Genomic DNA, 13780 nt, shown 5'->3' on the forward strand with positions numbered 1-13780 from the left:
ACTTTCGGAGTCTAATATTTAAATTTATATACAACCTATATGATAATTGTGTGCTATTCATTAAATATATATTTATTTAGAGTCTAATTGATTGGCTTTTATTACTTTTAGCAAGTTTCTTGGCATAATTTGAATAATAGTTTTTCTTATATTTTTAATGCTCTACTGAAAAACAATTAAGGTGAAGACATTACCAGTAATATATATCATTTACATTCTCTGGCATCACCTTGCAACCACCGTTAGAAAATGCGACACTGTGTATTCTTCTAAATCGAACGGGACTTTGAATTGAATAAATTGCCAAATTTTTCGTTTTTATTTGCTTTTCATTGCAACAAATGGTGCAAAAAAGTTGGTCTTAGTTCAATTATTTTTATAGTGATTAAATTAGGATACATTGCATAAATTTCGCAATTATTATTATTCAATAAACAGTGAATGTTACTAGGAATTAGAATTGTATAATTCCATAATTTGGTATGTTTTTTTATTGTTAGCGCGTGGAAGTATTTTCAAGAAGCACAACAACAAACTAACAGATTGCAAATCTTATTGGATGCAGAATAATTGAAGGACACCGATAAGATTGGTGTTTATACTGTTTTGAAAAAATATATATATAATTGAATGTTTTAAAATTGTACAATTTAAAAATCTTATTTTTTATATAGTTTGTGGGCTGTGACTGTGACCGGTAGAAAAAAACTTAATATGGGAGTACCAAAATTTTTCCGCTACATCAGCGAACGTTACCCTTGCCTAAGTGAGTTGGCGAGAGAACAAAGTGTAAGTGTTAAATTTACAGTGTTTTAAAGCAATTATTCAAATAATTGGTTTTTGTGGTTTTCTCCTCCAGATTCCGGATTTTGATAATCTTTATCTAGATATGAACGGAATTATACATACATGTTCACATCCTGATGACAGTAACTTTCACTTTACTATAACAGAGGAAAACATGTTTAAAGACATTTTTAATTACATCGATAAGTTATTCTTTCTAATTAAGCCACAAAAACTATTTTTTATGGCCGTTGACGGCGTAGCTCCTCGCGCTAAAATGAATCAACAGCGCAGTCGGCGTTTTCGCTCTGCCAAAGATGCTGAGCTATTAGAAGCAAGGGCCAAAAGTCGCGGTGAAGTGCGTACAACTGAACGCTTTGATAGCAACTGCATCACGCCTGGCACAGAATTTATGGTGCGCCTACAAGAAGCACTGCGCTATTTCGTTAAGAGTAAAATCAGTTTAGATCCATTATGGCAAAAGTGCCGTGTTATACTGAGTGGACATGATGTAGGTCCAGTTATATTTAAAATCTATGTGTGTATATTTAAATGTATATGCACGTTTTAGGCACCAGGCGAGGGGGAACATAAAATAATGGATTATATTAGATACCTCAAATCACAAAAAGACTATGATCCGAATACGCGCCACTGCCTCTATGGATTGGATGCAGATTTAATTATTTTGGGACAATGTACGCATGAGCCACATTTCGTAGTATTGCGCGAAGAAGTGAAATTCGGACGAAAGACAAAGCAAGCTTCCGTTGAGGAGACACGCTTTTTCCTACTACATTTAGGATTGTTACGTGAATATCTAGAACTGGAATTTGATGAATTAAAGAGAAATGATGACAATTTTAACATATCAAATCTTATCGATGACTGGGTACTGATGGGGTTCCTTGTTGGCAATGATTTTATACCGCATTTGCCGTGTATGCATATCTCTTCAAATGCGTTGCCTTTATTATATAAAACCTACATCAAAGTTTACCCAACGCTTGGAGGTAATAGATTGGTCATTTATTTGCATTTGCCTTGTGAAACAATAACAATTAATTATACTATTTTAAGGTAACATAAATGTGAAGGGAAAATTAAATTTGGAGCGTTTGGAAAAATATTTCGCCGAACTTTCAAATGTCGAATACGATATATTTCAGGAAAATCACGCAGATTTGAAATATTTCGAAGCCAAACAAACTAAAAATGGCATTGATGAAGCATTCGATTTTGATGTAAATGAGATAACAATGCATAATCATGACGCTGATCTCGCTGATTTAATAGAGAGCAGCAGACAGGTGAGCATAGTGGCACACCAAGCAATTGTAAATTTTCTAAAAACGGCATTTGCTTACAGTTCTTACAAGATGACAATGAAGATTTGTCCGATGAAGAGCAACACTTGGCAGATGAGTTTGAGACTTATAAGCGCAATTATTATATGAATAAATTGAAACAAAACGATATGAATTGGTAAACACATGACAAAGCTGATGCTAGTGATACAAATATATATAATATATAAATTATAGTGAATCGAAGCGTGAGCAAGCTATCTGTTACATTACGGCATTACAGTGGATTTTGGACTATTACTACAGAGGTGTGCAATCATGGGATTGGTATTATCCCCATCACTACGCACCATTTATCAGTGACTTGACAAACTTCAAAGATTATAAAATTAAGTTAAATTTGGGTGAACCGTTCCTGCCATTCGAACAGGTAATTAATCACACAAATGAGAAAATACAAATTAAAAAATTTAACTGCACTTTATTGAAAGCTCTTGGCTGTACTACCAGCCGCTAGCAAAGAGTTGTTGCCGGCAGCATACCGTGAACTAATGACCAGCACCAGCAGCGAGTTGCTCGAATTTTATCCAAAAGACTTCGAAACCGATTTAAATGGCAAAAGACACGAATGGGAAGCAGTCGTCCTAATACCATTTATTGATGAAGTAAACAGCATACACAAGTCATAAAATTATATGTTATAATTATATATGCATATTCACAGAAACGTTTGCTAGACGCAATGAGGGCTTGCGAAAAGAATCTCACACCAGCCGAAGTGAAACGAAATCGTCATGGTCCAATGCAACAGTACGATTACCATCCAGAATCACAGGGTAGCGCGCCAGGTATATTCTCGTTAAGACCGTTATATAGTGTGTTTTGCACCGAACAGCAGATTTGGTCTAAAGAGATCGCTGTGCCGTCCGACAAAAGCGTATGTGTGGAGCTGCCGAATGCCGCGCGTGACGTCTTCTTCCCTGGCTTCCCAACGATGAAACATCTAAAATACGACGTATGTAGAATTTAATTACTACTCTTTATTTTATTTTATATATTTGCCATTAATACCATTTCTAACTTAGTTCGAGTTGAAATTTGCGCACGTGCGCGTTTTCGAACAACCAAGTCGTAGCGAAAATCTAATACTGAAGCCGCATATACGCAAAGGCTTAGATGATATTTATACCGTTGCTGAAAAGTATTTGAATCAAATCGTTTATACTGGCTGGCCGCATTTAATAAAATCCAAAGTAGTTGGCATATCCAACAAGGAAAAATACATTGATGCCGAAGGCATAAAAGACATGGAACCGAAGTTATTTCAAATACACATGAAGACAGCACAGGAACAGTAAGTGCATAAATTGTGTGCTTGTGTGTTCCCAATTATTTCCTGTTCCGAATATGATTAACTCTCATATTTATTTTTCTTGCTCTAGTCTCAGCACACGCATGGGCATAGAACTGGATGACTTTTCGGTGTTGGTGCATGTGCGCGTACACATAGGCACCACTTGCGTTTGTGGCAATCAAGCCAAGATCATTGTCAGCGATGCTTGGGGCTATTCGGTGACCGCCTATCCTGCGCAGGTTAGTTGGAAATATGACTTGAATGACAATATATTAAATATTGTTTTGATAACACCATTATTTTTACACAGGCTGTAGTTGCAGAAATTGCTGTGCAAAAAAGTGTGGTGGTACAGCCCAAAAAGGTGGAGCACCTATTTCCTAAGGACAGTATAGTGTTTTTCTTAGGCAGTCCATACTTTGGCAGCGAAGGCACTGTGCTAAATCCTTTGCTAGTATACGAATGTGGCCGTTTGAAAGGTATAACTGCGCTTTTATATTGTACTTCATTTTTCATTAATTCTTTTTTAAAAAATTTAATTTCAGTAAATATAACTGTACTACCGGAGCCGGATTTCACGGTCGCCCGCTTATTGCAACACAAATTGGAACGTGACTACGTGAATTCCTTCCAAGCCGGCGCCACAGTTAGTTTGCAAATGCGTGTGCTTGGCCGTGTGACTGGCACGGTTTTCGTGGTAGCGGGCGCTCGCCGTAAGGAATTGCCGGAAAATGTCTCTAAAGTCAATATTGGCTTGCAGTTCAAATTTCCCAAACAGGTGTGTGTGTGTGTGTAGTAGTAGTAGTAGTAAGTTCACAATTTCGTATGATTTTAATTTTATGGATTTTTCTTTGCAGCAAGAAGAGCGCGCCGGCTATTGCCGCCGCATAAACAATCAATGGTACTATTCATCGAAAGCCATAACGCTAATACAAGAGTATTATATAAACTATCCAATGGTTTTTGATTATTTAAGTCGTTCCTCGGAACGCAATGAATTCTGCTTTGAAGAAGATCTCTTTCCCGACGAAGTTGGCGAGCATAAATTAGATGAAATTATCACGTGGCTAAAGAGCCAAGATCATGTAAAGGCAGATAGACGTTTATGTGGCTCACAAACAATGGAGAAGGAAGCTGTTGAGAGCGTGCTGGACGCTATCGAACAATTAAAGGTATTTATATTGTAACTATTGTTGTAAAAATTATTATGAAGTCTTTCAAGAATACGCAATAGCAGCTTAACTAAAATATTTTTAGATAGAATCTGCACTGCTTAGCACAATCTTACTAACGTGCTTACTTTTCAATTTCTTGCTAATTTTTTTTTTTTTTTTCTTTTGTTAAGACTTTACCCGTGAAGACTGTAAAGCTGCAAGTGAAGCCCCATTTGTTGCTTAAACCCGACGTAACGCTGGCAAATATCTACAAGCCAAAGCGACCTGTGAAATTATTCGATCGTGTAGTGGTAGTGAAGACCACCTACATGGTGCCACTAGGTTCGAAGGGTACCGTTATCGGCGTATATCCGATAACCGATCCGAATCCCGTGCGCATGGAATGTGTGAAGTCCGTAGACATATTCTATGAGATACTCTTCGATAAGCATCTGCCGAGCGGCAATGATGTGTACGGTATTGCCGAGGAGCGTGTTTACCGGGTATCGGATTCGGCATTGTTGCTCATTTTCGCACAAGGTAAGCGAGTTTTAGCTTTTTTGCGGCTCGGTTTTTCTATATATTTTATATCCTTTCTTTTATGTTTTCTTGCCTCTGCCATTGTGATAGATAATAAGCAAAACGAAATGCAGGATACGAAGCCGAATCAGTTGCCAAACCAGAGCAATCACAATGGCTTTGCACAAACGCAACAACAACAACAGCAGCAGCAGCCGCCGCCGCCGCCACAACAGACGAGTGAACCAAATGAACCGAGCTGTTCCAATGAGCCCAGCAGCAGTAATAATGCGAAGATAAGCATACTGCAACAAAAAGCAGCGCCGCCAAAGGCATTGTTGCCAGCCCAAAACACATATAAACGTTCAGGTGGTGGCGCTGCAATTGACCCCGATGACTTCTGGATACCAGCGGCGGAAACCAAAGTGAAACACACGGTGGCGAAAGAATTGCCGCTGGCCAATGTAGAGCAAAGTAATGGAAGAATCCAAAGCAAAGTAGTTGATTCGACGACAAAGAGCGAACATACAAGTTCGAATGAAACGGTGAAATCGGAGAATCCACAAGAACAGCTAATGAAAAAGTTACTACTCGGCAACCGAACAATTGCCGTACCGAAAAATGCGCATGTAAGCGACGCGAGCGACTGCCAAGCTGGCACGCAAGCGTTGAAGAGCTTACTCGGTGTCGGTTTGAACCAAGCAACTGTGCAGCCACAAGTGAACCAAAAAGACCAACAACCGTCGAAGAAGCAGTTACCTCAACCGCCGGCTGGTTGGCGCAGCGATGCGCAGCAAGCACAACAGCCACCAAATTGGCGGCAACATTATCAAACGCCCAACCGGCCATCGCAGCCCATTTTTCCACTACAACATCAACAACCACCACTACCACCACAATTGGCGCCACAGCCGAATGCATTGCTACCTTATGGCGGCGCCAATAGGCTGCCTTGCCAGCCATTGCCACCACCGCCAACACATTACAACAACTTGGGCGGCTACTATCCACCAAAGTTGCTACACACAACGACGTTTCCAATGCAGCAGCACACGCCACACGCCCTGCCCTTTCAAGTAAACTGCTTGCTGTTCTATTTACACAGCGCCAGACATTTATATTTTTTCGTCTTTTTCCCCCACACTTTCCTTAGCTGATCCATCCGATTAATGAAAAGCCGCAACATAACTCGCCAGTTGAGAGCATGGGTCATGCGCGCAGCTTTTTCATACCGCTACAGGTTTTGCGTGGCAACGCCCATCAGCAGGCACCAACGCACTTCCCGTCATCACCGCAACAGCAGGAGTGTCAGCGCGCTGTGAGTGGCGTTAAAAGCGCACCAATAAACACAAAGAAGTCCAACGCGCAGGCGCTGCAGCAAAACGTAAGTTAATAATACTTTTTATTTTTAGCACATTTTTTACTATATTCACACGCTGCCTGCAGCTGAGCAAATTGCAAATCAACTCGGAAGCATCGAACACGCAAAATCTGCCAAAAAATGAGCAACAGCTGCCGGAGCAAACCAACACAAGAGCAACCAGTGTCGTCAAGAATGATGGTTGCACTGCTAAAGCTGAGGTAGTTCAGTTTGTTTTCGCTTTTGTCATGTTACTTCACTAAATTTCTTGCCTTTGCAGCAGCCGAAAAGAAAACGTTCACCGCGCGTCCCCAAGATCGGTGCACGTTTTGACAACGCTCAGTGAGCTATTGGCTTTGTGGTGAAAATTATAGGCAGCTACTGTTGAACAAATGGTTGTCGCACACATTCATTCGATTTTGTAAAAAAAAAAATACAAAAAAAAAATTTTTTTTAATTAAAAAATTTGGAAAAATAAGAAAAAGAGGAAAATTATATGCAGCGCGTTTTTAAAGTCTTACAAATTTCACAAAATTGTTTTACGTTTTATTGCTAACTACTAGCGACAAATTTTGAGTATTTCATGTTGTTTGACCATTCATTACGCTTTCCTAACGAAGTTTTAATGTAAATTATTAGACATCTACATATATATATGTAAGTTTAAATAAACAACTTAATGTTTAGCTGCATATTGATTTTTTCCCGAATCGAGTCACATACTTATATTAATCTAAATCTAGCGCTATTTAAGAAAAAAAGCAAAAAAAATTCCGCAAGTAAGCTTAATTATTCGATATACAAACTCTACTCATGCTACCGTATACATAAATATATATATATATATACATATATGTATATGCCCCCCATGCCCAATCTCATATTTTGTAAAAAACAATAACACACACATTTCTTCATGTATGTAAATTATTTTAATTATTGTAATTAGTTTAACGGTTAAGTGTTAAAAAGCGACTGGCCGCGCCTAGACTTACAACTATATATATGTGTATATGTATTAGCTGGCCATATTATGTACATTAATAATAACAACCAAACAACAAAAATTGGGCATACAACAAAAATAACAAGTATTGTTTTATTATACCAGCAGGAAACCTTGGAGACCCTGTAATGTATGCATATAGTCAAGTGATCAGCGTATGACGAACTGAGTCCAATCACCTATGTCCGACTGCTTTTCTGCATATGTGCGCGCTAATCACTCAGTTAATGCGATATCGATCTGCAATTTTGCAAACGTTTTTTTCTTTGCAAGAACTTCTCATTCTCTGAGTGATCGATCAAAATTAAGTCTTTGTATGGAACATTTTTTTATATGATAAAATATCTTTACCAAATTTGGCATAGATTATTCTCAAAGCCAACATTACAATCTGCGAACATATTATTCAGATCGGACCACTATAGCATATAGCTGCCATACAAGTTGATCAATCAAAATCAAGTCTTTTTTGTATGGAAAACTTTTTTATTTAACAAAATATCTTCACGAAACTTAGCATATATTATTGCTTACGACAACGCTACAATCTCCGAACATATGGTTCAAATCGGACTACTATAGCTGATAGCTGACATACACACCGACAGATCAAAATCAAGTCTTTGTATGGAAAACCATTTGATTTGACAAAATCTCTCCCCAAAATTTGACATAGAATGTCTTGAATATATTATATATATAATATATATCTGAATATATTATTCAGATCGGACCACAATAGCATATAGCTGTCATACAAGCTGATCAAGTAAAGTCAAGATCAATACATGCTATACGTTATCTAGCTGTGAACGATATTATAGCTAGGGTGTAGTCAAAGTTTACATTTTCGTTAGTTTTTTGTATTATTTGTATTTCATTTCGCCGCATCAGTTTTATTGCAATATTTTTTGTGTTTTAAAATGTCAATTTTACTCATATTTCTCAACTCCTTTAGGCAGAACTCGCAGTAGTAAGCGCTACGCTTGCCTGACGCTGATGTGCTGGGCAGCGTTGGTGAAGCGGTTTCGCTTTTAGCTGTTGTGGATGTACTGGTGGCGCGGCAAGCTGCAAGCATTGCATATTGAATGTGAAAATGAATATTGCAAATATTTTACGATTTCCATTATTTACTCACTTGTTTTGTGCAACAATTTCTCTATGGTGTCCAACGCCAGCTCTGTGTTGCATAATTTGCAAAGCCATGCGTGTTGACGCATTTCCGCCTCCATTGCCAGCGTCCATTGCACTTCTTGAAGACTAGATTAGAGAGTGCAGCGTGTAATAATTGGTTAAATTACAATGAAATATTTAATTATATTATGTTATATAATTTGCCTTCAACTCACCAACCATAAACCACATTTTCCAGCACGTTTATGCCACCTTTCTCTTCGTTATGGCTCACCGCATAGTCGGCAGCAAACGGATTGACGTCGTCGAAAGCTTCAAAATTGCTGAGTTTTTCGTGCGTATAAAGCGATTTCAAATCGGCGGGCAGCAAGCGTTTTGTCGTATAGCTCACATTAGCGCTTATGAAATCGATGAGTGACTCCCAGAGTTCGGACTCCTCATCTTTGGCGTGTTTCGCCTTCTTAACACTTTGGCTCTCCACATTGTTGACCAAATCTAGCGTATGTTAAGATATTATTGAAAGCATTTAACTAACCGTTATGTTGGTTAGCATGTATATGAGTATGATTACCGGTCAGTTTTTGTGACAACAGTTTGGCCCACAAACGGCGCAACTTAATGGCACGGCACAGCAGCTCACAGCCCGTCTCCGGCACGGGGAACTCCAGGCACAGCCACGAATCACATACTATGCGTGTAACGGATGCATTGGTGTCCACCGAATAGGAGAACAGCAGTAGAGTCTGCGCGGCTGGCATTCGTATGCAATTCATCAAATAGGGTTTTGCGGTCTCCAGCAAATTTCTAAGGGTGTAGAAGCAATACAAAATTAAAAAGCGCATTCAGTAAATATGTGAGTTGACTTACTGATAGCACAACACCTGATGTCGCGTGCTTAGCAACTGCTTCGGCGTGTAGTAGTTCGGTTTGTCCAGTATGTCGCTATCGTTCAATTTGAGCACATCAAAATATTTGGCAAAATACGCGTTCGGATGTATGGATATGAAGGGCTTTAGAAACGTGTGAAAGAATTGTTGACTGCCACTTTTGCAGTAGTTAAACTCGTCAGCGATCGCAATTTGCGGATAGAAACCGCTGACTATGATTAGCTTGAGCAGCAACACATCGCGCAGTTTGTCGCCTTTGGCGGAGTTTAAGAGCACCTCCAATTTGCCGGCATCGTGTTGCAGACGAAAGTCCACATCGCGTATGTCATCGCCTGCGGCAGCGTCATCGTACTCATCAGCGCCTGCACCGTAACTGCTGTGTTTGAGCACTTTGCGTTTGCGCGGCTCTTGATATTTCTGTTTGCGTTTGATCGCTTTCAGCTGGCGCACTTCGCCATGACGGCGCGCACGCTCAGCGCTGCTCAGTGGTGCGCCATCCGCATTTTTACAGGTCATGTTACAACTTTCGAGTATATTTTGGAATTGGTGGCGCAATTTGGTGATTTCATAAAAGCTGTGGTGCGAGCGGTAAATGAGGAGTAAACATTTATTGAAAAAACATTTTGCATATGAAATAATCGGTATTAGTCGGGAATGACAAAATTTTTTATACGGCTAGTGGATTTAGTCCGTGTCTGTCTGTCTTAGTTTTTGAGATTAAGAACTGAAATTTCGCAGACGTTCTTTTCTCCACAAAAAGCCGCTTATTTGTTGGAACCACCGATATCGGACCATTATAGGATATAGCTACCATACAAATTGATCGATAAAAATCAAGTCTTTGTATGGAAATCTTTTTTATTTGACAAAATATCTTCACGAAACTTAGAATATATTATTGTCTAAGACAACGCTACAATCTTCAAACATATGGTTCAGATCAGACTACTATAGCTTATAGCTGCCATACAAACTGATCAATCAAAATCAAGTCTTTGTATGGAAAACTTTTTTATTTGACAAGATATCTTCACGAAATTTGGCATGGATTATTGTTCAAAGTAACGCTCTAATCTCCCAAGGTATTTTTCTGATCGGACCACTATAGCATATAGCTGTCATACAAACGGACTGATTAAAATCAAGTTATTGTATGGAAACTTTTTATTTGTGAAAGGTATTATAGCTTTGACGCAGTCAGAGTTTTAGTTCTTGTTTTAGTGTTTTTTCTGGCGTTAGTTTTTACACTTATATATATCTATGTATACCTTTTTCTTTACCATCAGCTGATAAAATGTAATATTCTTACGGAGTTTGATTGAGATCTCTCAAATAGTTATTGAGATATGTATGGTATGTATGTACATTTAAACTATACCTAACATATTCGAAACGGATAAATTCTTTTTGCCCTAACATAAACACATACCGTTGTTCCTCAATGCCAAGTTTATGACACCATTTTCTGGTGTTCTCATTATGCCATTTCAATTGTAGCCACTCATGATAAGCACGCAATAAGGTAAACACATCACCCTGATCAGACTGCAAGGGCTCACGTTCTTGCTGCAATGCAAATGAAATATATTTCAAAAATAGCATATAGTTAATCAAATGTATCGACAACTAACCTCACACTTGCGATCCGTATAGGCGCGATTTGTGAAGGGATTCTGTACGCTCATGATTGCTGCCAGCGTTAATATCTTTTCAACATCGGGAAAAACACAACCCATAAGCAACATTTTGCCGATTGTAATCTCAACCGGTAAATTGGAGAGTGACTTGCCAAGTGGTGTGATTCTTTCATCCACGGCAAGTGCGTTCTAAAATACAGAAATATACTGTCGAAAGTTTATAAGGGTAAAGTTTATAAAACTCACATGCTGCTTGAGAGACCAAATGGCTTGTTCAATGCATTCTTCTTCGGGCGACTCAATAAATGGGAACGAACGCACATTGGGCAAACCCATTGAGATCATTTGCAAAAGTATCGTTTCCAAAGGAACACGAAATATTTCTGGCGTTGGATATGCCTCGAAAGTAGCATACTGTTTCTCTGAGAAGAGGCGAAAGCAAGTCTGCAAAATATAGTCATTAATACTTACTAACATAATTTAATTATTTTTCAACACTTACGCCCGGACCTGTACGTCCAGCACGACCTTTACGTTGCTCGGCGGAGGATTTCGAAACCCAAAACTCTTTTAAGCGTTGACCTTTACAACTCGAATCATAACTCATTTCCTTCACTTTCCCAGAATCGATGACGAAACGTACTCCATCAACGGTGAGTGAAGTTTCTGCAATGTTTGTGGACACTATACATTTGCGCATGCCTTCTGGTGCGTAGTCGAATACCTGTTAATGCGGAAACATATTTACAGTTATATACATGCAAATTTAAATATTCCATATTAGTTTAACTTTATCTTGATCGGCCAGCGCTAAGCCACTGTGCAACGGTAATATGATCCAATGTGAGTTTTTCTCAGCATATTCCTTGGCGGCATCGCAAACTGTTGTGATTTCGTTTACACCGCTAACAAATATTAAGACATCCCCGCGTTCAGTTGCTAAAAATACAATATATACATATATTTTGGTTTTAATTAACTCACAAGAAATATTTTTCGCTCACTTGGGTATTTTTGATCAATCAAACTTAACACTTGTATGTAAGGTGCTGGATCTAAGCGATTTGTGCTTTTAGCAGTTTTGCTGCCGCCTGCTCCGCCTTTCAGTTCCAAACTTGGTGGTGGCTTGAAGATAGTTTTAATCGGATATAATCTGCCTGGCACCTCAATGAGTGCAGCTCCCTCATTTTTAAAGTAATTATGAAATAATTCTACGTTTATAGTGGCTGACATAAGTATCAGCCTTAAATCTGGCTTGGCATGTAACAAGCATTTGGTGACACCCAACAAGAAGTCACCGAAGAGATTACGTTCGTGTATCTCATCCAATATAAGCACATCGTACTGCTCCAAATTAGCCTCCACTGCCAACTAGAGAAAATAAATTTTCAAATATTAAATTTTTTAAATTTATGTACAATATATATGTAAAGATTTATACTTACTTGTCTTAACAGTAGACCTTCAGTGATGAAGAGTATATTTGTATTTTTTGTTTTATTTTTTTCAAACCTTATTTGAAATCCAACTTTTGAGCCATATTCGTCAAGCATCTCATGCGCAACCCGTTTAGAGAGTGAAACACAAGCTAAGCGCCGCGGTTGCGTACACGCTATACTACGATAACCAAATTCATATAAATACTGTGGCACTTGTGTAGACTTTCCGCAACCGGTGTCCCCAGCTATAATCAGTACGCGTGTTTCATTGAGCTCATCTTGTATTTTTTGCTTAAAATTTGCGATGGGTAGGGATCTTTGTGCTTTGCGTAATTTCTTGATTTTCGTAAATTTTTCCTTTTGCTTAAAATCCAGATAGATGAGCACAATTTCTTTGAACTGTCGCGCTTTTAGTTTTGTGAATATTCGTTCATCATTATTGTGACATCCACGTCTTAGTTGTTCGGAGTCATTGCCGCGTTCCAATTGTAAGGGTATATATTTGAGTTTGCGATATGGTTCTGGTTTACACAAGTCAGCGTCCGATAAAGGATTACCGAGTATTGGTTGACCCGCGCTGCGTAACATACTTTCATATTTATTGACAAATTTCCAAAAATCGGTCTCATCCTCTACAATGGGGGCGGAGTGTTTATCATCGCCTTGCAGCAAATGCCGAAAGACAGACTTGTGGTCGCAAAATGAAAAATGTATTAAATTAGTTTCCTCTTCAAAAGAGCTCGATTTTTTAGAATGTTTGGACGATTTAGACATTCTTCTGGTGTTGTCTGTTTCTAATTCTTGTAACAACGTTTACGCAATGTGTCTAAATTATATAGCTAAAATTGTGCAAAAAACACTAGTTAGAGAAGCGTATATTTATTGTAGTAAATGATCTTTAATAAATATTTGTTCCTTTTGTAGATTGTAACCTATTTTCTTTTATCCGAATTGAGGAACGCTAATATTAAAATGTTTACGTTTGTGAAGAGGAAAACATAAAACAGCCGGCAATTACTGTAAATTGTAAATGCCATTCACAATGGCTTAAAATATTAAATAAAACTTCTTACAAGAAGAATAATAACTTAAATATTATTAACTTTATTAATATGTGTATATACAAGAATTTTTCATTATATGAAAATCCAGCTTAGTTTTTCATAAAATTGGCACACCATGAAGCTTCTCTATATT

At 38.3% G+C, this 13780-nt stretch overlaps 2 protein-coding genes across 3 annotated transcripts; one reads left to right on the top strand and one right to left on the bottom strand.

Annotated features, from left to right (window-relative positions):
• Positions 1-315: 315 nt before the first annotated feature.
• Positions 316-7571, top strand: pcm (5'-3' exoribonuclease pacman). Of its 2 annotated transcripts, none has more exons than XM_036362453.2 (19): positions 316-480; positions 675-789; positions 860-1297; positions 1358-1799; positions 1867-2096; positions 2156-2271; positions 2331-2523; positions 2585-2758; positions 2818-3108; positions 3179-3447; positions 3536-3686; positions 3758-3926; positions 3993-4225; positions 4305-4619; positions 4793-5141; positions 5232-6196; positions 6274-6504; positions 6567-6701; positions 6761-7571. In XM_036362453.2, exons 2-19 carry the CDS (start codon positions 715-717, stop codon positions 6824-6826), a joined length of 4842 nt encoding a protein of 1613 aa, XP_036218346.2. In that variant the 5' UTR covers positions 316-480; positions 675-714; the 3' UTR covers positions 6827-7571. The 2 variants fall into 2 exon arrangements, with proteins under 2 accessions (XP_036218346.2, XP_036218348.2); XM_036362455.2 differs by having other exon boundaries at positions 337-354.
• On the bottom strand, positions 6906-13549 carry LOC106621570 (probable ATP-dependent RNA helicase DHX34). Its single transcript, XM_036362456.2, has 12 exons — positions 12590-13549; positions 12149-12515; positions 11935-12083; positions 11647-11868; positions 11391-11588; positions 11139-11333; positions 10937-11073; positions 9488-10081; positions 9192-9424; positions 8836-9115; positions 8625-8746; positions 6906-8554 (listed from the first exon to the last, which is right to left on the bottom strand). Exons 1-12 carry the CDS (start codon positions 13355-13357, stop codon positions 8364-8366), a joined length of 3456 nt encoding a protein of 1151 aa, XP_036218349.2. The 5' UTR covers positions 13358-13549; the 3' UTR covers positions 6906-8363.
• Between the last annotated feature and the right edge of the window lie 231 nt (positions 13550-13780).

Source organism: Bactrocera oleae, chromosome 5, assembly GCF_042242935.1.
Source record: "Bactrocera oleae isolate idBacOlea1 chromosome 5, idBacOlea1, whole genome shotgun sequence".
Lineage (NCBI taxonomy): Eukaryota > Metazoa > Arthropoda > Insecta > Diptera > Tephritidae > Bactrocera > Bactrocera oleae.

Excerpts from the sequence above, each read along its gene's own strand:
- pcm (XM_036362453.2), top strand. The coding sequence starts at position 715 with ATGGGAGTACCAAAATTTTTCCGCTACATCAGCGAACGTTACCCTTGC. Across the intron at positions 790-859 it reads AGTTGGCGAGAGAACAAAGT|ATTCCGGATTTTGATAATCT; the intron begins GTAAGTGTTAAA and ends TTTCTCCTCCAG. Across the intron at positions 2,097-2,155 it reads TAATAGAGAGCAGCAGACAG|TTCTTACAAGATGACAATGA; the intron begins GTGAGCATAGTG and ends ATTTGCTTACAG.
- LOC106621570 (XM_036362456.2), bottom strand. The coding sequence starts at position 13,357 with ATGTCTAAATCGTCCAAACATTCTAAAAAATCGAGCTCTTTTGAAGAG. Across the intron at positions 10,082-10,936 it reads CTTGGCATTGAGGAACAACG|CTTTTATGAAATCACCAAAT; the intron begins GTATGTGTTTAT and ends CTCGCACCACAG. Across the intron at positions 8,747-8,835 it reads GAAAATGTGGTTTATGGTTG|TCTTCAAGAAGTGCAATGGA; the intron begins GTGAGTTGAAGG and ends TCTCTAATCTAG.